At 45.2% G+C, this 27,049-nt stretch overlaps 1 protein-coding gene across 1 annotated transcript in view; it reads right to left on the bottom strand.

The window, feature by feature from the left end:
* Nucleotides 1-7,036: 7,036 nt before the first annotated feature.
* The window catches only part of PRKCH (protein kinase C eta), a 119,464-nt gene continuing 99,451 nt past the window's right edge, over nucleotides 7,037-27,049 (bottom strand). Inside the window, exons 12-14 of the mRNA XM_074820931.1 lie at nucleotides 26,619-26,807; nucleotides 9,461-9,604; nucleotides 7,037-8,053 (exon numbers count right to left, since the gene is read on the bottom strand). Of these exons, the coding sequence (XP_074677032.1) occupies nucleotides 7,907-8,053; nucleotides 9,461-9,604; nucleotides 26,619-26,807 (480 nt within the window). The 3' untranslated portion in view covers nucleotides 7,037-7,906. The remainder of the gene's footprint in view (nucleotides 8,054-9,460; nucleotides 9,605-26,618; nucleotides 26,808-27,049) is intronic.

Raw genomic sequence — 27,049 nt, 5'->3', positions numbered from 1 at the left:
ACACAGGTGGGTGGAGGACTAAGGCAAAGTCCCTGAGTGACCTCATGTGCATCTTTCAGCCCAGCTGAGCACTAATAAGCTTGCTGCATTTAGGCTTTCACTCCAGGTCTGGGTAGGTCCAGGCCCCTCCTTGCTCATGCCTTGTGTCTGCCTAGGAACCAGTCTCCAAAGCAGGATGCCGTGGGCCAGCTGCCTGATGTTGAACTCCAGCTGCTGCTGGAGTCTCCTTAGCCATTTGTTAGTGCTCAGGAGTCCACATAATATACTCATGCTCCACCAAAACTGAGAAACACCTACACAAGGTCACCCCAGAATCTAACCACCGTCATCAGGCCCCTTGGAAACCTCCCTCTGGCCTAGGAGGCATGTCCCTTCCTGCTGGGAGGAGAGAGCATCCATGCATCCCTCCCAGCCCCTCTGCCTGGGCCTGGCTAAATGGGAGAGAAGAGGAGGTCATCGGCTTCTTGCCCAAGAGTAACAGACAATCACCCAGGTCTAACAACCCTCTGTAGTCAGCACGGTCATGGGTGCTTCACTTCCTCTATGTTTAACCCAATATAGAGGCTACAGAGCCAAAACAAAGACCCAGATACCTTTATGATCATGCTTGCAGGTCCGGACCAGCTCCGATAGGTCTATACACAGACACAGAGTAATTCAGCACGGGGAGATGAGCCATGTTATAATTTTGTCATTTTCCACTCAAGTGTCCCAGGCACTGATTTCAGTTTGGGGATTTTCCATCTCAGAGAAATTACCGGGCCCCACCAAAATAGCTGAGAGACAGTTCCATTTTGGGTTACAACATCTTCACCCGATCAGCACGAGCACAGCTCCCCTCTGCGTGTGTGAGAGAAACGCCTGCCATGGGCAGGAGACTTGGGGCCATGGTAAATTGTTGCAGTGCAAGGAAAATTAAAGGAATCAGGGTAACAGATTAGAGAAGGCATCCCGAGCTGGCAGGGGAAATTCTTGCTCATTAGAAGCAAAAATAAAAGACAGTCTTCAATTGCCAGGGTATAATTTAGATGCAGGATCTACGTGGCAATTTTCGTGGGTCTGCAGGGAGCCCTGGTGAAACTTGGTGATGAAGGTTCCCACAAGTAGAAGGATTTTGCTAAAGTTCAGGCCTAACTGAGCAGGTTTAAAGGTCACACTTGCCTTTTTTCCTCCAGTTAAAATTGAATTTTAAGCTACTGAGATTAGCATTTGAAAGGGAACATTATCCTGTGACATATGGCTCGCTTGACCAGTTTCGTTAAGCAGTTGGAGGTAGGTTTTCTCCAGTTTCCAAGGAAGTGGCAGGAGCACCAAGCTGAACAAAACCACCACCCAGTCTTCCCCTTGGAGAAAGGGTTAGCGATGAGTGAGAATAAAGGGCCTGAGAAGTGGCAAACAGAAAGGTTGCCCCAAGGAGAGCAACATGTTCAGATATGTCTATCAGATAACAATACTTAAGCTCAAGCCCCAGAGTGTCTTCACAGAGCTTAAAAATAATGGTGACTCAGCTCTAGGTGAAATACTTACTCACCCGTAATACTGTCCTCCCGCCTCAAGTCAGAAGGTTTGAGCTACTGAGCCTTCAAGTTTGGGAGACACCAACATCCCAGAAGCCAGAGGAGACATTGTCCAGAGTCTTGTTGGCATTTGCAAACCCAACGACCCAGTTCTTAGGGTGAATATGACACTATGTCTTAGTTCAGAAGAAATCTGTGGTTAGCAGCAAACTGTAATAAAGGTTCTTAACACCCTCTATCTTCTAGACTCTGCATTTGGGAAACCAATGAAAGACTTCTGTGCAGAAGGTACCTCTGGGCAGTAGACAGGCCTGTAATGACTAGGAGGTCTGGAACTGCTTCCTGTCTGAGTCTAAAGGCAGATAAGATGAAGATACATAAAACTGCCTCTCACTCCCAGTCCAACCACAGCACACCTTGGCTAGTCACCCAAAATGGCTTTACTGACAACTCTTGCACTGTTCTATCTTGGCATATGTGGTGGCTACGGTGGTGGTGTTGCTGTTGTTCCAGTGGTTTGAAGATCTTGAGATCTTGTTCCTGGAATCAAGTGAGATGAAGGTGAAACAGGTTTCATTTAAGAAGAAACTGTTCTATTTCTCACTGTTGTAGAAAAACCTGAGGCTTTGACCCCAGTCCACGTTAAACGTTTGGAAATGAGAAACCAGGTGATGAATAAACCCCCCATTTGAAGGAGCGGGGAAGAAAGCTCTGGGGGAACTGAGTCACTAGTTTTGAGCAATCCTGAACTCACTGCTAAAATCTCTCATCTCCACTTTTATTAGACCTGTTGCCAACAACAGCCGTGGGAGCTCAGAGCTGGAGTGGGAGAGCTGACACCACAGGCAAGTTAAAACTGTTTCAGGGCTAAAACCTTCATACTGACATGTTACCAGTGGGAGCCCACGCAGCAAAGCCTCCGTCTCTGTCTGACCCAAGCTTTTTTCAAGCTTCCTTCTTGGGATGAAAGGGTTTGGGGATGTTCCTTGGCAATTCTGCCCGGCAGCCTTTTGCCACAACAGCTTCTAACTCCCACCATCCCAGAGATCTGTGGTCCCCAAGTCTCCTTGATCAAACCACCCTCATCGAGGCAAAGGCATCTGCCTTCCCCAGTGTGGATGGGGGCAGAGATGAAAGGGTGACTTTCTCGCATGTCTTCACTAGTTGCCTACAAGTGTCCTTAGGCACTTCTAAAATATACTGCACCCTCTTGGTCACAGCCCAGAGCTGTGACCCCATTTCTTAGAGAACACCCTCCTGTCTCCTCTCTTTTCTAGCTTCTGATGCAAGACCTGAGAGGGGAGATAGCCTGACCTTCTCCCATAACTTCCAGTCATATATAGACATCACTGGGACACTGGCTATATCAGAGTCCCCACCACCTCGTTCAGGACCAGAAGATGCCCAGGTAGCCAACTGCCAACACTACTTATCGTTCTTCCATGCTTTTTGACCTTCTGTTCTTCCTCCATCAGCAGGACACTTCCAGAGGGCGACGGCCCGAGGGGCGATGCAGAGTGCTGCGCCCAGGGGAAGGCAGGACGGGCAGCGGTGTGGGTGGGGAACAGCAGCACAGGCTGCAGAAGGCAAAAGGTGACAGGCTTGTGCAAGGACTGATGCACAAGTTCAGAAATGCTGCTGAACAAGCCCTGCACACAGCGACTATACAGCGTGTAAACGCCTTCCCCAGCCTTCCTCTTCTTCTTCTTCACTCCTGTGCCTCCTGTATGCTGCGTGCCCTGTTACATGGGTTTTGAGACAGGGAGGCAAGGGACCACACTGTGGTGACTATACATAAAGAATAGGAAGAGGTGGGCAAATACATAAAACCCATGCCCTCTGTTCTTACAGTTTTATCACCCGTCTCTTGGCACTTGGCATTTTCCTCCAAGCCTGGCTTCACATCAATTCATGGACCCCAGCTTTCATCTAAAAAAATTATAATTACACGACATTCCAGCTACTATTGATGTGGAGAAGAAGTGCAAGTCAGAATACGAAATATTCATAATCCAGATGTTTAAAAAAAAAAAAAAACTTTGACATTTATTATTTTGGAAAGCTCTTGATTTCTGAGTGAGCCATGATTTTCAGACAACCTGACTCATCATTTCTGAATGCTTCGGTTTGGCAGCCCTGTATATATTTAGTAATACAAACCCTGACTTGCAGCTTCCAATGAGAATCCTAATGGCATGATAAGACAGATTTTCATCTCATTCACGTCATTTCCAAATATCAGGAAATTTACTTAACAGCAAGAGTTGTAAAAGCTGTGAAATGGTCTCCCTGGGGAGGAGCAGCAGCCTCCTGACTACACACTTGAACAGCTGAACAAACCAACAGAGAGCAGGCAGCAGCGAATGGCTCCTTACTTTCTGGCCAAAGGACAGAGCAGATGATCCCAGACACGTTTTCCTCTTCATTTCTCCTGGCTCTGGGTATTGCTAATCAAGTCCTCATACCACAGCTGCTGGAGCCTCTCTCATATCCAACTGGAGAAACGGCAACTTCTGCAGGAGGAGCACGCAGCTTCAAGGGAAAATACTGTTGCAAACCATTTAGGACTTCACAAGGAGTAAGGAACCTGTGCCAGTCTTTGAGAATGCATTCAAAGCATCTTCATCCAGCAGTTAGGATTGCATTTTTTACGTTAAAATCCCTTAGGCACTTGGAGTCTGTGAGATTTTTTTTTCCATTGCCTATCAAGCAGTGGTATTAAAAATGATGTCTTTGGCAGCACAGCCAGCCTGAGTAGGTGCGAGATGATTTTCATCTATTCATTCTAGACCATCTGTTTCTCACCCTCAACTTTCAAAGGCCTTGAATGAGATGTAGGCCACTGAATTTTATAGCTAAATTTCATGAACCTCTTTGAAAATGAAAGGATTGCACAGAACACAAATTTAGAGACATCAAAGAGACCTTCCCTTTTCATGCAAGCACCAAAAGCAGTGCAAAGGGAACTAATTATAATTTGCTCTATTGCCAGTTTTCACACTGGAGCAAATACAAGCATTTTATGCTTTAAACCTTACAAACCCATGGCTGCCAGCTTAATATACTCCTAAAGTAGGGCCAAATTAATAGACTAAAACTATCTTGCATCCACTCAGGCAAGCAATGAAGCCAAAAGAGCTGGCAGGCTAGCTCACGGAAGAACTCTTTTTTTGTATCCCTGCTTTGTTTAAGAAAAAATAAATCAATATTTCTTTACATGTTCAATGGCAGTGTAAACACTAATTCAGCTTTTTTCAAAAGCAAAGCTATGTCATAGATAGTTTTTAATGAGCTGATCTTCATCCATGCTGCTGACAGAGTCTGGAGGGAACACGATTGAAATTGCAGCTTCTCATAAGAAGGAAGGGAGAGTTCTGGGATCTCAGCCAAACGTGGCTGACTCAGGATCTGCTGACTCGAGTGGCTGAAATCATTACGTAGACATCTGAGTTCCAGGCAGGCAATGGAGAGGAAGAACTGCCCTAAATTATGAAGCAAGATCCAGGTGAAATTGTGAAAATCAAGGAAATTACTTTATAGCAGAACATTAGGCTTCTAGTCCAAACACAGATCTGCACACGTGCTTTGCAGTGAGGGTGATGGTAGGGTGGAGTGACCATGACGCCACTTGAAATCAATGAAAAGCAAAGCTGGCAATGAAAAGTGAAGCTAGGGAAGAATCTCCCTTTGATATTTGATCCCTGACCCATCAAGTCTACAAGCCCTCGTCCAAAGCAGGTACTGGCTGGTCAGGGCAGGAGCTTTTCCTGCTCCCTAGGGTGGCCTTAAACACCATTTTATATCTTCCAGAGATCTACAAGCTTTCTGATTCAAAAATCCTAAAAGAGCACCTACACAGGTGTCTTAGTTTCCATTCCCCAAGCTTTCAGGACACAGATTGGTGGGTATTGCTATACCAGTAAAGGTCTCCAAAGGTGACTATTGCACATTCTTCATACTGTCAGTGGTGTAAGCAAAGCTGCTTGGATCCTGGGGCCGTGGAGACGGGATCACAGTTTGATGCTGAAGGCAACACTATGGCACTAACTTCTCCAGCAGGAATGATTCCAAAAGGTCTCCAGAGCCCCAAGGAATAACACAACCAATGAAACCCTGGGATGATACCAACATGCTGACAAAAAAGTTCTGCACTGATCTCCAGGGAAGGAGAAGTCGTTCATAATCCTTGACAGTGGGAGAGTCCAAAAGCTGTAAACACAAAATTCATAAACAGTTTTGGTGCTCCCACTCTTGGTGGCCAGCTTAGCTGCACCTACCCCTTGCCAAGCGAGCACTGCTGCAGTCATAACACTGGGAAACTGAGTGAGGAGCTGCCTAGGGTCATGTCTGCACCAGACAGCTGAACACTCCACTTAATTCACACGTGAGTAAGATGCCACAGTGGCCCACTCATGCAAATACATTCATCCCCGTACCATTTCTTCCCATATGGGAAACAATTCAAGCTAGCTTGCATGACTGGTTCTTGGATCATTTTTCTGGATATCTGCTCTTCCTTCTCCCACTTACACTATACAACCTGTCTTTCCCCCTCTCTTGCCCCCCTTCGAAGGAGCTGGGTATCTACAGACTAGCAAAGAGATGACTGGCTGCGATGTGGCCAGAAGATGCCCATGGAAGGGAGGGAAGACCAGTGGATGGAGCTGTGCTTACTTGAAAGAGGGAGAACTGGTACAGTACACAAGCACAAGAGTCCAAGGGTAACTGAACCTCTGCCCCACCTGCCAAACAGTTCAGTGGATGGTTTAGGGGTAGAAGTAAAAGGGACTCAGTTGAGGAGAGAGGGCTTGGGTGGGAAGGGGTATCACTGGTATGTGGATCTCAGCTTTGATTTCTTATTTTTATCTTGGTCTCACGGAAGGTGAGCACGTACATACTGGTGGGTCTGTGTTGTAACAGGGGTTGTACCTGCATAATTTCCTTGACAAAGGCTTATGCTCCCTGACGTCACCTCCACAGTTAGAGCAGTGCAAGGTCTGTGCAGAAGTGTCCCTCTCTGCTGCACCTCACCCTTCTCTCAAGTTAAAGCATGTCACCAGCACTATACAAACATGATCAGCTTTGCAGGAGGTTAGAAATCCTTCTTCTCCAGTAATTCATATCTGCCCAAGGAAGAGGCTATAATCCTGACATACACCTTCAAGACTAGCAAGGAGTGCAAAGGTGTGCCATGGAGCTACAGAAAATCATCCAAATTCCAGAAGAGCAGGGATGGCACACAACCATCTCCTGGAGTGTCTGGTTTCTACAAACTGCACTGAAAAATTGTCCCAGTCTGCCTGTAGCAGAGGCTTGAGGCTGCAACTGATAAGTGCCCTGTGAGTATTAAGCCCTTAAATCCAAACCAAACCAAGTCACCCTGTTCCTTAGATAAGGTTTATCGTTCTCATGGGAGAAAGTCATCCTTTTGTGTTACCTATTGGCCAAAAACTCTGCTTTCAAGCAGTTTTCCATCTCTGCAGCTCCCATCGCGATAATGCTACAAATAATTTAAGTGCTACCACTTTGGATCAAAATTTTAATGAGGCACTAAACCCACAAAAGGGGCTCTGTATAGCATAATTAAATAGAATGGGCCTAAATAAACAGTAAGGTTTTACAAGTTACATTATAGTCAAAAACAGCTGGGAGGCAAAGAAAGGAGCATTGAAGATGCATGATGTAAAAAGGCATTTCACAGAATGCAAACACTAAAACTTTTCATATCGCACAAACAGTAAAACACTACGAGCACATGACTTCCCTTTGATTTGGAAGAATCTGTGTGGGGCACAGGGCATTTGGTTTTTTCCTTCTGCTAGTCAGCACAATGAAATATTTCACGTGGAAACCCAAACAGTGGCAAAAGAGAGCCATTTGTCCTTCAGAAAGAAATAAATACTGCAGAAACAGGTAAAGTCAGTAGGAACATCTGGTTCAGTCAGGCCATGGGATGCTGGGTCATGGCTCCAAAACGCCAGACAGTGCAGGGACTCCTCAAAATAGTCTTGCAAACAATCAGAATTGTAACAAGTCTGTTTGGCTCAGAGCTGCAAGACACTTGTTTGATGCTCACGCCGACTCCTCAAATCCATTGCAAGCGGTGACATTCAGGCTGAGCCAACTAGCTCAGCATTCAATTCTCTGTCTGCATCAGCTACTTACAATATCATGTTTGTTCCACCCCTGTCAATATTTGATCCAAGAGCTGCATAAATCCTACAAACACAGGAAGGTTTCAATTTCACATTAAGGTAACATTGACAGTGGTGCTCTTGTATCGTGTAAAGTCAGTGCACTGTTACTCCTTGAGAATGAAATTTCTGGTAAACTTGATTTTCCTTTCATTTCCCCCCAGTCCTCTCAGCAGCCCTTCCCCAGAGCTGTAACTATTGCTGCAGTTCTGGGCTTGTGAATGAAAAGTTTCTAAATTCATCTTGGTTTATCATTGGAAGAATTCCTTCTTCAATGGGAGTCAGAATGGGCTCCTCTTTTATAAAATCTGGATCAAAGTTGCTCACGTCATCCTTGGACTTCTGTCAAACAGAAAAGACAAAGGAAAGATATTGCGAAAGTATGTATTATTTGCTTGATCCTTGCTCAACATCTTTAGTCTAGTCTTGAGTGCAGTAAACCATCAACCCAGGCTGAGCTTACTGAAAGCTTTTTCTAGGGTTGGACTGGGCTGCAGCTGAGTGCCCCCACAGAGCCTCTTACAGTGTAAACCCTTTCAGAGCCTCTTCAGGCTTCTGACAGGCAAACCCCTCTCTGACTGAACTGACACCACCTCTGACGGGTCGTCTGGCAGGGCAGGGCACATAAATCAGTTCCTGTGGCAGCACAGACCCAGCCATTTGAAGCAGTTATCAGCCACATTTCCAATTAGCTGACTCCACACAGTCCCTCCTTATCTGCAGAGTGTCTCAGCTGGGTTTGGGGGGGGGGCATACACTCCTCTATGTGCGAGCCGTTAAACTTGCACAATAATGAACTACTGGGCCGTGGGAAGACAAATGGCTTGCCTCCAGGTGCTGGATTCCTTACTGCGTGCCACAAAGTGGGACTGTTTACAATGCACACACACAAACTGGGTTTGTGGCACATTTTGACAAGGTGTGTGTTTTTCCTGCGTCCAGAACAAGATGTTTTATTGACACTGAAGTCTAATGTTCCCAGATCCTGTCCAGCTCATGGTGGACTGAGGAGGCTCTCTTAGCCTTTGATTCAGGTCAAGAAACAACTCAAGAGCCTGATCTTGAGCTGCCACAGCTCCTCTGAGTGCCTGATCCTGCACCCAGTGATCTTCATGGAGCAGGACTGGGTTGACCACTAAGAGCTTGCAGAGTGACCTGTGGTCTGTGCATGAGACAAAGCCACTCCAGGTGACAATTTCAAAGGCAAGGAAGCCACAGACACAACCTTGGAAAGGCCCTCCATGGAGAGCAGAGAGCATCCTTAGGGCTGTGTGGCACTGCTGGGAAAAGGGGCAGCACTGTGTCCTCTTCAGCCTGTCTGCCATTTGAACCACTCGGCTGACAGTGGCCTGAGCAGAGAATGCTGCACTGGGTGCTGTACAGAGACACACAAGAGAGAGACAGCCCAGTTGTGAAGGGGTAGGTGGAGTGGGAAGGATGAGGATTACTTACCCTGTTTTATATTTAGGGGAAGGCAAAGGGTAGTTAGGTGCCTAATCTGCTGCAGTTGCTTTTACAAACCTTTTGGCTGAGCTGCCTTTGAAAATCCAGCATGGAGGGGAAAAGCAACCAGTACAAAATCAGGTGGCCAACCAGCAGCCAAGACCATAGACCTCACCTCCTGGCTTTTGTGTCAGGGTTGCCCTTCCTTCACCTCCTTTCCTGTCTCATAGGAATAAACCTGCATATAGAGCCAAGAAGTCAAAAAAAAGAGGGATCCCTTTCCCCTCACCCCTCTTTCCCACGTACAATTCGGGGTCTGAATGGTGGCTCCATCTGACGCTGGTTCAGCAGGTCCCAGTCCAGATCTTTGAAGTAGGGGTGCCGCAGAATCGCGCTCTCGCCGCCCAGCCCCGGGCTGCCCAGCCGCATGTTGGGGTTCTTCGTCATGAACTGCAAAACAAAAAGGGCTGTTTGTTTCCTCCCATCCGGCAGGGCCACGGGAGAGGGACCTATTAGCAGTCACACAAAAGCTTGTCCTCAGCTTTCCTGTTGAACCCAGTTGCTGGCCAGACTTCTCGATTTCATTCTACTGGAACTGCATGCAAGGAACTTGACTCATTCCCTAGAGGAAAAAGTCGGGGTGTATTTCTCCTTGGTCCTTTTTCTTTTGGTCAAATCCTTGGTTACCACAATAAGAATATAAAGTTGAATTGCATCATTTGCAACGTTATAAATGTTGCACAGTGGGTTTGGTGGTTATTTATTTCCGTATTAATTTCTCAGGAATACAAGCTTGTTCTCAAATGTTGCTCACCAGCCAGCCAGGCTTTGGACTGGAGTCAGTCCTGAGCTGTGTCTTTTTCCTAAACCTCAGCCTGCTGAAGTGCAGCCAGAAGCCTACGCTTTCCTTCCTGTCATCTCAGGAAACAGAGGAAAATGAGCAAGGCGCTGGCTTTTAGAGCCCCTCCCCAGACTCTGAGCAGATGAGAGCAGACAGGTGAAACTTTAAAAGAGGATTTCTTTTTGTAACATTTTTACTCTGCTACCAGTGAAAAGAAATCTCAAACCTCAGACAAAGCACCCTGGTTTGCCAGGGAGCGATGAGAAAAGCTGTACATGCACACAGCACGAGAGGGCCCTGGTGGGTGCCCTTTAGGTCCCAACAAGAGTGATGAAGTGTGAGTGCTGTGGATATTTCTTAAGGGGAAGGGAAATATTGAGGGAGGAGGGGAATCCCTTCCCCAGGCAGGAAAAGAGCTAGTTGGTTTGTTAATTTAGGATTAGAGTTCTTAAAAATTTGGTAAAAAACGATCTTTCCCCTCCCCTCAAGTATTTCTAATTCATTAGAGAAACCAGGTTATGTTTAAACTGGGAAAATAGCTGCTTTTATTTGCCTATTGAAACAGCAGCATAAAGCAAGCTCCACTCTGGTGGAGGTGTCCAGACGATTTCCTCGAAGATGAAAGAGCATTATGTTTAGCAAATAGCTAAACCAGCTAAACCAGACAATCGGTCACTGTTTCAGGAATGACCAAGTCTGCTGCATCTCAGCAATGGGGAAATGAAAAGAAGGGGAGGCGCAGCGAAAGACCAACTTCATTCTGACTGTAGGAGCTTTTCAGAAGGTACAAACTCTCCCAGGACGAGCAGATAAAAAGTCTAGTCATTCCCTACCTAGAGAGAAGATGGGGAGAAGAAAGATGACTGTCAGATTTATTTTAGAAATCTCCCCAATACCCCATCCTGAGGGGGTTTCAGAGCCAAAGTAGATGGGGCATCTGCAGCTGAGACCTTGCAAGATCTGAGACTCTGATGACATTAGCACAAAAACTCCAGCTCCAGCCTGATCTCCTGTGCTCTTTGAGGACGTGTGCTGCCATGGGATTCCCTAACAGCAGAACTGTTCCACCATTCCACCCAAAATATCAATAGAAAGATCTGCTGAGTGCATCCAGGTTTGTAAGAGCAGTCACCAGGAGAGGAGCAAACCTGACACAGCTCTCTGCAGCTGAGGTCTCCCCATGCTTCTCTGGACTCTTCAGTCCTCAGTTATGCAGCATTTCCAGGGTCAGGCCCAAGGACAAGCAGAACTTTTCTGTCTCCCCAACTCTTTCAACCTTTTCTTCTCCCTTTTTACCAGCAGAACCCAAACACAATTTGTTTCCCAAGAGACTCTGCCCCAGAATTTCTGTGGGATACTGATCCCCAGACAACAGCTTGGTTTCCAAACAAGAAATGGGTCAAGCCAAAATCTCTGAGGCCTGGTTCAGACAAGCTTTTGCAAGTCTTGAACTAAACTTCTTTGGTTTGCAAAACAGGCCAGAATTCTCCTGGCAGCTCCGTCTTTTTCTAGAAATTCCCTGCCCAGCTTCTTTGTCCCCACAGATGGATATCTGCACCTCTCTAGCTCTTATTTGCATTGCTGGAACACCTAGAAAGCTTAAACAAGATCAGAGCTCACTGGTGCTGGGAGCGGTATAGACCAAAACAGTCCAAAAAGACAAGACAAAAAGGAGAGAGAGCTGGGAATAAGTCTCATGTCTCCTGGCTCCTGACCTACCACCACCACCACCATTATACCAGGAAGCTTCTGCTAAATGTGGAAAGGAAAAACAAAATCATGAAAGCAAGTGTCTCTGAAAAGGGCTGGTATCACAATTTGCTTGGGTTCCCATTCATGTTCAACCATATAAGACCAAAACCTAAACTGGACCGCCCATTCCCAGACCAGTTCAGAGCCCTGGGATATAAAAGTGTGTTTACATTCCTAGTTGCTTGCTTTATTCCACATGATGCCAAAATTGCATCAAGCAAAGGCATCCAATGCAACAAGCTGAGAGCCAACGTAAATGCATTCCTGGCTGCTTAAAACACCCTTTTTGATAGGACAATGAGGATTAGGCAAGGGCCATCCCTTGAGGTGGGCCGTTTTGAGCTCTGAAAAAGCAAAACATTACATTCAAAACAAAATGTCTGTTCAAATTTGACCAGACATCTCCAATTTGAGCATTGGACCCACAGATTAAGAAACCTCAGTTGGGTAACTCTAGACACCATCTACCCTGCATTGTGTGCCCAAAGGAGGCAGGAGGAGAGCAGAGGCTTCAAATTCACCCACTGCTGGAATATGTCCCCCTGGCTCAGTGCTGCTGCCTCTCTTGCTCTGTAAAATCAGGGCTCTGAAGCACAAGGGTATCAAGGGCTGGAGTGACCCACCAACACCTCTCTGGACAGGTTTCTCTAAGCTTGTTTCCCAGATACTGCGAGCACCTAACACAGGCTAGCAGGACCTTGAAAGTGAATATAAACCATGCACTCTACAAAGAGTATCAACACAATGTGAAGATGCCTGCCTTTCATGGCAGTTGAACTCATATTAGTCTTCAGCAAAAGGGTGGGATATCATTTCAAAGGACAGCCAATCTCTTATCACTAATTTACATCCCTAATAAACGTATTGTACGCTGCACAGAGACCTCTCAATTGCATCTGTGCATGGGAACCAGCACTGAAAATGTTGCCTTTAAACAGCATCGTGCAGTACGTGAAATATCTTCCTGTATTCTGGGCAGCCACAGCATCCCATCAGGTTACTCAGCCTGTGGATGTACACACACCTCCGCACCTGGGGGCTGTGACAGAAAACAAGAGATTGGCCATTGCTGTTCCTCCCTTACATAAAATCTCCTGGTGAATTCTGGAGGCGGCAGATCCATCATAGGCTGGTGAAGGTGGGGTGTTTTCTCTGGGAAGCGGTTCTAGTCTTTATTTGGCAATTGGGCCGAAAAGCAGGCATGCTAACAGTACTCCAACAGAGACAGTACTGATGTTTTGCACTGGAACAGAGTTACCTGCCTTACTGTGAGAAGTATATAAAATTAAAGGATGAAATTTTTTAAGCCAGTTTCCACTCAAACAAATAACTAACCCTCTCAAACACTATTTAGATTCACCAGAAATTATTGCACTGACAAAGAAACAGATGAAGTTTCAATTTGTGTTGTCTAGTATTGCAGGAAAACCCAAAAGACTATAATGACCTCTCAAAGGCTCAAAAGCCCATGAATCCTCTCTCTCTGCCTTAGGCAGCACTGATGTTTCTCTGCTTCGACAGTGTAGCATCTGATGCCCCCTCTCATGCCGCCTCTCCTGTCTGACGGCACTCCTAGCAAAGCAAACAAAGAACTTGGGATTTCTGAGGAACTTAATTACAAGCTCAGCCTTCATCTCTGAAATTAGTAGCTGGAGCCCATACCCATGTCTCTGACCATATAAGAGAGACTTCTGCAGCAGGAGGGATAAAGCTGAGTGCCCAGAGCACACAGATGCTGCCCTCTGCACACAAGCAGGCTGTGCAGGGAAAAGGTTTTCAGAAGGGCAGCTAATCTTTCACCTGATCCCTTCAGCTGCATTCAGAAACAGCTGGAAAATGTCTTACAGTGTTGACTGTTCCTGGCATCCCCGGGAAGGCCAGCGTTTGGCTCCTGCTTCACAGATTGGATAGCCCTAAATGTCCTGCAAAGTACAACCCTCCAATACTTTTGCAGGTGATGAAAAAAAGATGTTCAGCAGAAAGTTTTTCATGGTAAAATGTCATCTCCTAATGTTTATTGAGTATCTCTAATTTTGCATAATAATCCAGAACGCAGCATGAATCTCAACCTCTGGCACACAGAACTCAGTGAAGAAACACAGAGAAAAAAATTCAACAGCAACAAGGCAAACCAGAGATGTTCCTCAGCAAAAAGAAACATGTGATCACCCAAATCCAAGATGCCTCCCAAGCAAAACCAATAGCAAGACTATTCAATCTTAAACCTGAACCAAGCCATTAAGTTATTGCTCTGTGATCACATACAACCATGGGGAACGATCCCATTCCCAGTGTAAAGAGCCCCTTGGAAGCATCCACAGACTGGGTTTCTTTGGGCTACACCAGTTTGACAAACAGCAAACTTGAGCAAGGCTCTCACTGACCTCAACTAACCCTCTCAGCATCGTTGCAGCCAAAACCAGCAGCTGGAATGAGCCAAAAACATGACTTCACGAGATCATTTGAAAACATTTACTAAAAGAAAATGCAGCAAGCCATGACAAGAAATTAAAAGTTGGAGATTAGTCCATGAAGGGGCCATGAAGTTACAAGGAAAAAATGCAGACACAGCAGTGCCAACCATTAGGAAAAATGTGCGTCAGCCCTGGGAGCTCAGCCCACGAGCAGGTGAGGGAGAGCAGGGGACCTGCACCAGTCCTCCCCTTCACCCACTACATGGCTTGGACCATCCTGGGAAGGGCTCCAGGTCTCCCAGTCCACTGGGCAAGGCTGTACTGGACTTCTCTGGTGCTGCTCACATGCAGCGTTGCAACTTCTGTCTCAAGAGGCTGAGTTTACGAATCAGCCTAACGGCCTGGAAGTCGCTGAAGGGATGTTTGCACAAAACAGATGTTACCAAGCATTAATTTCCTTGAATTTACAAGTACCCTTTTCTCAGCACTGTAATTCCTGAGAGGTTTTACATAACTCATGTTTGTGCTATTTGCATCAGAATAACTAATTTCATAAGTAACATCACTGTGACTAGATTACGTAAAATTGCATCGTGTTCTAAGAAAACACTAACAAGCCCAGACCCCTTCGCAGAAGTAATGCACTTCAGGAAGAGGAATACAACTTCCTCCTCAGCCATTTCCTTCACATCATCAGCTATCTGGACAAGGAAGAAATCATTATTTCTTGTATTAAAGAAAGTCTTAAGATGCACCAGCTCCCATAAGGACTCTGTTGCCTTGGGCAGGGTCCATTTACCTTGTTAGAGAAAGGCTGTGCCCCTGAGCAGCTCGTCTTTCAAATGCAAGCACATGGCAGAGATGGAGGCTCTCCTCCATCTTACAGGCAGGGAACAGAGACCCGGAGAAATTCATTGCTTTTTGCCAGGAACCCAACAGCAACCTGTCACGGATACAACAGCAGACCCTCAGTCTCACCTCCCCTCCGTCACACCACACGCCACAGAGGACACCTATTCAGGATTCTGCCAATGCAATAGTCAAGCCCAAACTGTTAAAGGAACGCAAGATTTCCCTGTTCATGGTACTAACATCTTCTGCCTGTTGGTGTTTCTCCCATGTTGCTACCAAAGTGAAAAGCAGCAGCAGCACAGGAGATTAATGCCCCACAGTCTCCCCTCTAGTAATGAGGGAGAGCAGGGAGATCAGGAGATACCCAACATGCTCATCTTCATTAAGATTCATGAGCTAAACTAACAGGGCAGAAATTAACTCAAAAGGAAATAAGATTTCTCAAAGATCTATTTGATCTCAGACAAAAGGGAATCGTTATATAAATAGAGCAATTACTCTAATTAAGGCTTCCCTCCATGAATCTCTCAACTGAATGCTGCAGTTGCTGAAAACAGTTTGGCCGCCTATTATGTAAGGCAAACAAACTCTCAGTCTGGGGTTTCATTAGCCTTCATCCACCCCTAAACAAAGGAGAAGAAAGATGGCTCTATGGCTCCGTCTGTTAATGTCTGTATTATTTTTAATGATTGGAAGCCAGGAGGGATTAGCATAGCAGAAAGACTTTTTTTTTTTCCTCCTCCTTTTTTTTTTTTTTAATAAAAATCTGCTCATTTTGAGCCAGTCTTGTCTTTTGCTCTCTCGGGCAAGGGTCCTATCATCCTCCATCACAGCACTGCCGGGGCGATGCTCACAAGCGTGCCTCCCTTCCTGCACAAGAGCAATCCTGGGCTCAGACACACAAGTGGGTTACAGGGAGCGAGAGAGTCAGTGCAGTCCGATTTCACTAAATGGTGTCAGCTGAAGCTCCACGGCCCTCGGAGTAGGGTGGTCAGAGAGCTCTCCCACGGAAGTCCTGGTACTTAGGGCAGCTCAGCTGGTGCCCGGTAACTTAAACTGCAGCAACTCGGCTGTGGGTGTGAACCAGGCACTTGGGAGCCGGAGTCCTACTGACCTTCAGTGAGGATGTGCTGCTGAGAATAGGACTTGGAGTCATTGCGGCGCTCTCGAATGCTACCTCTGTTTTACACTGGGGATTTACTCTGATTGCAGCCATTAGAGGCCACGTGGCATTTCAGCTTCTGGCCCTGCACACAGCAGGATCGATTGCTAAAAGCCCTGATTTGTACCAGTGCAATTCTTTGTGATGCTGAGCCAGAATGCGACCCATGTGTGTACAGGGTGCTTCCACCCCCGTGCTGGGGTCCTGGCTACAGAAAACTGTGAGCAGGTGAAATCCTTCAGTGCAGAGAAGGTCCAGTGAGTGCAATGCCAGGCTCAGAAGTACAAGACTGCCCTGAAAGCATTTTAAGGAGGGGGGGAGGAAGAGAGAGAGAGAGAGAGATCTCCATTATTTCCTTTTCCAGATAAAAAAAGGAATAGGAAGGGAAGTAAAAACCAGTCTTCAGCCCTGCTCCTAAAAGCCAGAAGACTGTAACAATAAGCATGACAGAAGTCACATGTTTAATGTGCCAGCCGCAGGCAAGAGGACCAAATGTCAGTGCGGTGGATATTAAGCAGACAAATTTGATCTCGCTTTCCCCTAGCGCAGAAATGGCTGCTCGATGCTGCCCAGTTAAAGCTCAAGGGAACAAGAAGGATTAACTGTAGTGCAAACAGTGCTGAGCAAGAGAGACTAGCAAGATAAACCAAGGTAGATGGAGCAACTCATGTGTGGGACAGACAAATCTGGCTCCAAATCTCCTGGTGGTGTAAACTGATGTAACTTTGCTGACTATCACCAGGAGAAAACTTGGCCCAAAATATGGGAATTAAATGTTATCTGAATAGCTACAGACTTCCTTGCTGTGCTGAAAACTACCTGTTTCCCTGCCTCTCCCCACTCATCAACAAATAACTCATCAACACTAATGTAGAATGAAAAGGCCACAAGTATCAAAAGCATATTGGCCCCTGATGATAGCTAGTGATTTTCGACACTTCTATATCTGGTACTCCTGTAATAAATAATAATAAGCAGAAACTAACTTTAGGCATTAGATATATGGAATATTTAACATAGGTTTTGGTCAAGATGTCACTCCAGAAATCTGTGTTTTCAGAACTGATGAGTCAACCCCAGTTCCCACGTGGGTCACCAGCTGCACAGGCTGCTCAGACAGTATCAAACTCTGGCTGCTGTTTTTAAATTACCCCAATTGGACAATAGGTACAACATGGGAATATTCAGGTCAATTACAAAATCAATACATCAATCAGAGTAACACAAACATGGAGGGAGAATGAGCATCACGCTTATTAACAGACTGGGGGCATGATCCCACTCATTTTAAGCAGTGGTAAAGTCTCCCTAGGGTTGCCTGGGAAGACAATTAATCCTTTTCTGATAGCCTTGTCAATAGGAACCAGGAATCTATTACACAACCGTGGGTGGCCTATTTACATAGGGTCAAGTACAAAGGGGACTAAAGTGCCCTAGACAAACCTGTAAAGGCCAATTAAGAAAAAAAGAGAAATCACAGGAAAATACTTCAAAGGAGCTTTTTTGTGGTCTTGGTTATATTTTGATTCTTTTAAATTTTAAAGTTCCTGAAAAGGCACAGCAGGTTAGAAAGTTCAAAGCTCGAAGGACGAGTAAGACCTGAATAGCTCGGACAGTTGGAGATTTGTTATCCCTGTAGTGGTGCTGAGACCTCCCAGTTAGATGGACCTTCCCCCTTTGCTGGGGGCTGCACAGCAAGAGCTGGTCCCATCATTCAGCAATCACTCCCATCTCCAGGTTGGACCCAGGTTCTCCAGGGAATCCTTGGGCCTTCCCCTAAGATTGGATTTGAATTGACTTCAACAAAAAGCCTTTGAGGGTCTATAATTGCACTGTTTAACTGTGGCAGAGCTGAGAAGGGAGCCCAGGCCACAAGTCTTAGGCTCAGCCACAGGAATTCCTTCTTCCTGAGCACCCAGGAGCAAGCAGAAAAAGAAGGGGAAGACAAAGTCAGCACAGTGAATGCTCCTTCACTTTTTTTCCCCATTCTTGGCAGGAAAGAGGAGGATGAGTCACACCTGACATTACAATAGGCTGGGTTAGGAGCTTTTGGTATGAAGCAAATCTAAGCCTGCACACTGCTGCAGACTTAAACAAGAAGCTAATTTCAGCCTATTGGAAAGGTAAAAGACCTAATGACTACTTCAAGATGAATTTGGCCTTGGCAAGCTATATAGAGATGGGTTTAGTTTTCTTTCACAGTGAATTATTCAGAAGCATGGGACTATTACTGTGGGGAAGAAGAGCACTTCAGAAAGGGGTGTGATCAATCAACAGAAGAGATTAAAATCACTGGGGAAAGCTGTTTGTTGTTTGAAAATTAGGAAGCAAAGAGTAAGAGACAGCATATTACAGAGATGGATATGCAAGCTCAGGCAAAAGAGGTAAGAAGGCAATCTGTGGTGGAGCACAGCCTTGTCACTTCACCACAGTGTGTGTTTATGGCAAAAATGGTCTAGACAAGAGATCATTTAAAACTGCAGAACTCTTCCCCAGCTGGGAAACGACAGGCTCCAGAGTCCTGCTTTTGCTGCAGAGGCTCCGGAGCCAACCAGGAAATGCAAGATGAAAGCATTTCTAAAACACAAAATCAAGAAAAAAAAACATTTGCACAGATCCGGCAGAGTTTCACAGAGAGATTCAAATATTGGCCTGACTCTGGCAGCCAAAGCTTAATCAAACTGTGCAAGAGGATTTACGGAGCCTGCCAACTCTGAAGAGATGCCAAAGAGAATAATTTGCTGGCACATTTGAAGGCATTTTTAATATCTGCCTTTGTTAGCAGGCTCCTCAGCTCTGAGGATAAAGCAGTGAACTCATCTAGTTCCCCCTTTGATTTCAGTGGGTCCACCATTGTGTTGTTCCTTTTCCTTTTAATCTTTGTCTAAAAAATACTCCCGGCATCTGGTTCATTCAGAAACAAGTTCATTCTGGCTGTTCCAGCACTGCATGTGAAACAGATTATCTGCCTTTTTCTGTCTGTTGGAAAGAAAGAACCTGGCCCACATCCGTAGGATGTAAGTGCAAAGGAGAGACATATGCCTTGTGCAGAGTGATGTAAAGGAAATGTAAGCAACCTTGCACCAGCAGCATATGGCTGCCTCTTTTCACACCTTGTAACTGTTCAGGAGAGAACTGGGGAGCACAAACATGGGGGTTTGGTCTAGCTCACACAGTGGCCAAACTGACCACCCAGGATGTAAGAAAAAAGGTGAGGTACAGAGGCAGCAGGAAGCACATATGCATTGTGCTTGGATGTGCCAAGCAAAACACAGGTATTTTGAGTCATGTGTTGCTTGCTGTAGCGTGCAGGGAGGATGCAGACACCTACCACAGTGTCTGAGCTGATGACAGCTAGTTCTGACCACCCAGTACCCAGAGGTGCTGGAACCAGAGCAAGTGCAGTGTATGACAAGAATAAACTTCTCCAAAGAACAGTTCAGAAGATCTCACCCTCTGTGCTGATATTCAGGGTGAACAGCGAGTAGGCAGCTTGGACCAGCCACATCTCTCCTGAACTTAGACATCCTTGCCAGCAGTCCAAAACCAGCCCTTTCCCCTCCACTCTTCTGTCACCGCAGACTGTTCACTTCAATTACGTTAAAAAAATCTGCCTCTAAGTCTTTCGGCTGTGAAAACCCTGGCCTCTGCCTTCTCTCCTCATGAATGGCATTTTCAAGTTGCTTACAGCAGTGCGGCCAGTCTGGTTCAGCACAGAGCACTCACCATCCAGAAAGCCTTTCTGAAAATAAGCCACAGCATACGCAAAAGTGGTCCTCACCAAGGGCTTGGGCAATCATGGTGGCATCCCTTTAGGATAGGCAGTTTACTCCTCCCATAGCACAGCTCAGTGATCACTTTGCTTTCTCTCCTTCAGCTGGGCCCAGGTGAAGTGCCCTAGGGAAATTTCTTTTTTGTATCTCTCCAACCTTCTTTCATCTGACCCTGTTATGGTAAGTACATGCAGCACAGCCCGAGTCTCCAAGGACTCTGCTGGAGCTGTTATCCTGCATCCAGCCAGACGTGGGACATTAGTTCCTCAAACTTTCTTTGGAATGGCAAGAAATAACCACCTGAACCCTGTACTCCCCAGGGGTCCTGAATTTAACTCACACACACACACAAATATAATAATCAAATTTATCTCTCATTAGGAGCCGTCACTCAGGATTCCTGTGAAACAATGAGCTCATTTTCACTGGAAGGAGAGGCAGAGGAGGGTACACTTCTGATTTAGTTTTTCCTCATCTAGTATCACCTAGAAATTTAGGGAAGAAGAAAACCCTAACATACACACACAACCGCTACCTGATTTATTTCTACATATGCATATGGATACAAAAAGCATTTCTACAATTCACTATCAGTGCCCTCTAACTTAACCTCTTGTTTTAAGGTAGAATTGGGCCACATTTTGAAATCATATCCACAGGCTTCCCCCCCATCAACTTAAGAGAAATTGCTGGTGGAGCAATACACTACTCATTATAGCACCTTGTGGGGAAGTCTCTTGTGTCTGATGGTTACCCGAGTGACTGAGGGACCTAAGGCAGCCTCATATTCACTCTTCTGGGCAGCAAAGGAATGACAAACTTCTGTAGAAAGTTTTGAGTGGCTTTTTTAATTAACAACATGAAAATTGGCTGAGCTGTTGTGGAAGGGCTGCCATACCTCTCTCCTGCTGAAGATGAAGTCGCTGGTTGCCATCTGCACTGCAACATTCCTGCGCCCTTTTCTTGCTCTACAAAAAAACCAATGTGTGCTGCCTCCTAGCAAAGGGGGATAAATTACATGGCTGGTGAGCCCTCGGTACTGAATACTGCAGTGTGTGCCTGTACAAACAAGCCAAAAAAACCTAAGGAACAAACTGAAAAACTCTAGTTTCTGGGTTTCAGTCTGTGACATGGGCTCACAGGAATGGGAGAAAAGGCTTTTCCTTTCTAGATCAGGGCTTTTTTGACTTCTTGATCAGGCTTCAAGGCTGTCTGGATGCAAAAGGGGTTGAATTTAAACTGTGGCACATTTAACCATTCTCCCTCTGGCTGCTCCCAAGAGCCATGCATGCTCCCTCCTGGCTGCTGGCAGAAGCTGGGGAGGAAATCCCAACTCCCTCACCTTGCACTCTAACAGTCAAAAATGAGTCCGTAAAGCACAGGTCCTGCCAGCCCACAGAGCATCATTATTGCCGTGGCTGAGTCCGAAGCAGTAATTCCCAGACACAACAGCCCCTTGATGTTAACACAGCAGAGCAAAATGCATTTTAAAGCAAGTCTGCAAGAGCAAAGTCTAAAAGAGGATGGGGAAGTGGTGGTCTCTGTGTGTGTGTGTGTGTGTTAAGACTTCAGTGGTGTTAGCGGGTGCAGAGGTATCTGTAGAGGGGAAGTGAACTTAGTGACACGAAGCAGCAGAGCGTTGACTAAACCTTTTGAGAAAGCGTCACTTCCAGGCTATTGTTATCTAGAAAAAACAGATCAGCTTCAAGCTTTTCTTTTGCATCCTTGGCACTGTTTTGCCAAGGATGCAAATCATTTTTCTCTGAGATACGGGTCATGTTTACTCTCAGCTGAGCTCCCTCACCTTTCAATACCTCTAACTCTTTGCACTAATCCACTGGCATTTGGATTCTCTTGTGCTGTTCCACCTGCACTGGGCAGGAGTGCAGGCTGCTAAAACCAGAGCCAATTTCCTCTGCCCCTTTCTGTTTTCTTGTCTCAAGTTTATTTTTCACATGAAAACCACTTGGAGGGGGACATAACCATTTTTGCCACCCCATCTCTTATCTCCAGTAATGGTTTCTTCAGAATGCATGTTTTTAACCAGCTGGAGGGAGAACAGGCTTTAGTCTCATTTGTGTCCCCAAAATACAAAGCTACAGGCAAGGCTGCCCAAGCCTCACTTTTGGAAGGAGCATTTCAGCCAGGTCAGAAGTGTTTCAGAGCTCACATTAAGACTGTAGGTTGGCACACAAATGCCAAGACATATCCTCAGCTTTAGCAGACTGAGCTGTGACAGGAGTTCAGAAATCCAGGGTGAAGCAGGCAGAGCAATTCTACCACTTTCCTGGGGAGATGCTGCTTTTTAGCCCCTTGCTGTTACCTGGCTCTGTGAGTGAAAACATCTAAACTGCAATTGCTCATCCAAGTTTCCAAGCCTTTGGGCCAACCATTGCTACTTCAGATCATCAGTCCATGGAGCGACTCAATAGGCTTAGCCCTTCTCTCCTCATCTGAAACCAGACTTGGAAAGGAAAATCCCTGCAGCTTTCCTTGTGAATTTTCTTCCCATTACACCATCGACTTTTGAGACCCGATTTTCACTATGTCCCTTCATTCTCTCCTCCAACTAAGCCTGACTGTGAGCAAGACAGCGTGACTGAATTGCATTTGAGAAAGTCATACATGAAGCGAGTGAAACATGCTGCCAAAATACCACCCCGCTTATGGGAAATGAGAGGATTGTATTTCATTCTGCAGTTCACTCAGCTGAATCCCAAAGCCTCTGGCTGCCTGGAAAGCCACCTTTTTTGCTAGTGACAATTTACAAATTCAGAACATTGACATGCTGTAACAAAGCGAACTCCAGCTGCACTCTCACCGTAAAAGATATGGTGTGGCAGTCTTTGCTCTCTGCCTGCTCGCAAAGTTTCTCTTTCACAGTCTCTTCATCATCAGACACTGCTGACTACTCTGTCAGCTGATGGCAAAGAGTATTTCAAAGCATTTCTTTTACAGACACAAACCCAATAGCTCCTTTGGCATAAACTCCTTGTGACTGCATTCAGGTAGGGCTATGGAGAAACCTTTTTTTGGGGAGGAATCAAAATCAAAGCAAAACTTACATTTAGAATGAGCTGAAGTGGTCTGAATCCATTCATCGGCAATTCTCCTTTTCTGCACTTTTTTTACTCCCACAAGCAAATACATGCTCAGTTTGACTTGCTCACACAAGCAGGGGAGACCTCAGTTTGAGTTCTCTCTGCCTGACTTGAACCATCAATACCTAAATTCCCCAGTGACACACTCAGATGGGGCAGGGTACACGAGTGAGATTTTCTACTTCCCTCCTCTGGGAATATCAACTCCAGCAAAATCCTGCTGATTTACACTGATTTAGCTCTGCCCTACTCTTTCCCCAGCTCTTAAGGGAAAATATCAAGGACAAAAAAAAAAACCATTAAAAAGGGAAATGGATAAAAACTTCTTTTTCTAGAGCACAAACATTTCTGCTTTTAATACTAAACAAGGTCTCTGAACATTGAGATTGGTTTTGTTTTCCTTGATACCAGTGCTCAAAAACACGCCAGGAACACCCAGTGATCTAAATGAGGTCCTAAGGACATATTTTGGTTATTATCAGGAAACTGCAAAGATGAACAGGATGCAACCTTCAGAAAGCACGTGGTTTCTGATGGGAGGAAATTGGTGAAGCACAATTAAGGTAAATGAAAGCAAACCAAAATAACAGCATCCATGAAATGGGTCCTAAAATCTATTATCCTTGTTTACAATGAAGTTCTTCATGAAGGCAAACAGATCAAGTGCTTTCTAAACCTAGATATATCCATTTGTAGAGCATCTCTAAGCACCTACACCTAATTGCGTCTTCCTGGAAGAAGAATTTGATTTTCATTTCAGAACTTTTTACCACTCTTGACTAAGTGAATTCTCACTAGTCCTGTTCAAGGTTAGAGGCCAGAATTTTTAGTGAGGGGATAATCCAGTTATTAAGGCTATTAAGGCCTTAGCCTGCAATACAAGAGACCCCAGGTTTAATTCCCTGGTCTTCCATAGGCTTCCCATACCATGTAATTACTTATAATCATTTATGTCACTGCAGTAATTGAGTGGTCTGACTTTCCAGAGCTCTTAATATCATGGGTTAGAAAGCATGGTCATAGCTGTAAATCAGGGAGCTCGAGTTCACTTTTTCCTGGAGGTAAACACAGCAGTGATTAGAAGATGGTCACACAGCAATAATGCTGTATCTAAGAGAAATAATATTAGTCTGTGAGAAAAAAAACTACACATTTAGCAGCTAGAAAATCTACTGTCCTCCTTCATAAAATAGTCACGAGGGGACAAAAAAGCCAGGTTCACCACTCTGTGTTATAGTGACACCTAAGAATACTGACCAAACATTATCAGTACACTGTGAATATAATACCTCAGCAGTGATCACATTTGTTATCATTCTAAAGAAATCAAAACGTGTGGGTTTTTTTCCATTTTAATCTAGAGCCCCAGACAATCTCATGACAGGATGTTTTCTTCCTGTTAAAACCAACATGTTCTGATGCCTCTAAAAACTCAGAATAAGAAAGGGAGAAGGAAATGAGGAGCTCTTCTAGTGAACAGCTCTTGATCCCAAAAGCAGCAGCTATGAAGCTGCAGAAATCCAGGCTGTAGCCTGTAAAATAAGATGCAAAAGTCACCTCCTGGTAGCGGCCACCCATGGAACAGAAACACCGAAGAACTGAAGGTCCAGTAAAAATTTCTGTTGCAACTTCCCACAAGTTATCACAAGGCTCCTTGTTAATGCCCCAAATTTCAACCTTTTTCTCAAAGCAGACACAGCATAGTGCTTCTCTTGAGCAACACGTGCATTTCAGAGAGGTAGTTTTGCTTCCATTTGGGTTTCACAGCACACAAGCAGAATGGCTGGAGAGGAGACCTTTTTTCAGGCAAGTAACCAGCAACTGCAAAGTTGTCTATGCAGTTTTGGAGACACTCAGCTGATCTTTATTTAAATTCTTAGCTCCCTCCTCAGTTCTGGCTCTCTTTCTCTAGTGCTTCTCATCATGCTGCTTGCCTGTTAATCACAGAAGGGACTCGCTGTCAAAAGTTGGGCTCTGAACATGGGCTAGAGCAGCCTGGGGTGACTGCATCTTGCCCTGGCTGTTTCCATGAGGTTCCTATCAGAATTAGGAAAATAAGCATTTCATCAAGAGGCTAAAACACAAATCATATTTTATTATACCCTGAAATTCCTGTTATGATAAGCATCTAACTACATTTTACCTCCATCTCATGCTTATGCAAGATACGTGCAACAAATCCACTCTGCTATTACTTGTCACTGCAGAAGAGGAATTGGCTCAGGCATTCAAGAGTCCCAATCCAACAACATGAATGCTGCTCCAGAAGCTGCAATGAGTCTGAACCTTTTTTTTTTTTTTTTTTTTTTAAATATACATTGTAGGTTATTTCCAAAACCCAAGGGGGCCTTCAGCATGACAAACGATCACTCCTAAGCACAACCTATGACTTCAAAGGACAGCCCTTTGCCTCCTCAAGAAGTGGATTTGATTCTCAGTTGACTTCTGTGGAATTTATTAGATGCATTTTCAGATACAGAAGGTAGTTGCTCAGTTTATATATAACAGAAACCTTTCAGATTCTTGCTACTAAAGTTCTGATGAAAACAACCTCTCCTCTTTCCTTTACATGGTCCCATCATTCATTACCCCATTTCCTTGAGTCAGCACTCCACAAGTTACTATGAATTACTATCTTACCCAACTATTTCTTAGATCCCTCTATCACCTCAATAATTAGTAGTATCCAGTCTTAAATGCATCTTTGTTCACAGTGCTTTTGCAAGGAAAGGGAATACTCTCTCTCTCTCTCCAAAGTGTGCTTAGAGATATTAAGTGATTTGATCAGGGGCAGGAAGAAGTCAGCAGCAGAACAGCCAAGTTAGGTCTCCAGATTCACATGTTAACACCTTCGATATTTAATCACCTTTTGATTCATTACAGTAAAGCCAGGCAGTTCTAGTGCACTAGGCACTGTTTGTACACACACAGCCTGAAATCTTAAAAAGTTTCATTTCCATGTCACAGGCAAAGATGTGAGGCACGCGGATAAGATTGCTCCTAAGAAAATTCAGGAATACATGGTAGAACAAGGACTAAGTGTAGCCAGCAACAGCTCTCCCCAGCCTCATTTTTTTCCCCAAACACACAAAACTAAAAATCCTGTCTCTGTATGCAGGTAGACAGCAATTCCTGGGGGATGGCTGACATTACCAACAGTCACAATGAAGGATTATCACAAAGACTTCATTCCTTCACCACTCCAGTCTCATGGAATTCATATGGTCATTACTGATTAAATACTGTGTATACCTGCTGCTTCTGTTCTGGAAGATGACCATATGTTGCAAATTATTAAGTCAGCAGGGAAATGCCCAGACACACAGATATGCACACATCTTGCTTGCCAAGTTGGCTGCTGAACTGTATAAAGGACATAACTATACAAACACACCTAAGTGTGGCAGGATTTTTTTTTTTTGTTTACCCTTCAATCCAAGATAAGAAAAGGGTCAGGGTCAGGGTAACTGTGATTTCTGAGCGGCCATACCTCAGCCCTGTTTTCTTTTGCTAGATTTAGACTGAAGAAAGCCAGGACAGAGACCATACAAACAGCCAAAGAAACTCACTGCTTTGAGGATTGCCACTGCGTCCTGCTGGAGCCAAGTTGGATAGACAACTTCATCATTCAGAATGGCCTCGAAGAGGTCGTCCTCATTCTCTGCCTCAAAGGGCGCATGGCCACACAGCATCTCGTACAGCAGCACGCCCATGGCCCACCAGTCAACATCAGGGCCATACAGCATCTCCTGCAGGATCTGAAGGAGGGATGGGAAAGAAATATCAACCCTGAAGTTTCTTAAACTGAGCAGAGGAGGAAAAAGGGTTTGGAAACATTAACACAGAAGTATTTGCTGTGTTCTAACAGTGCTCTCTGCTAGGCTGGCTGGACGCCCCGGAACATACAGGTGATCTCAAGCTGGGAACCCCCAGATCTGCACTAAGTTACATCAGATCCATTAAACAAGGGCTGAACTAGCTTGGCTGCTCACAGAGTCAC

The sequence above is a fragment of the Strix aluco genome, chromosome 4, assembly GCF_031877795.1.
Source record: "Strix aluco isolate bStrAlu1 chromosome 4, bStrAlu1.hap1, whole genome shotgun sequence".
NCBI lineage: Eukaryota > Metazoa > Chordata > Aves > Strigiformes > Strigidae > Strix > Strix aluco.
Note: the sequence above shows the minus strand (reverse complement) of the source record. Positions and strands in the feature narration are given on the sequence as shown.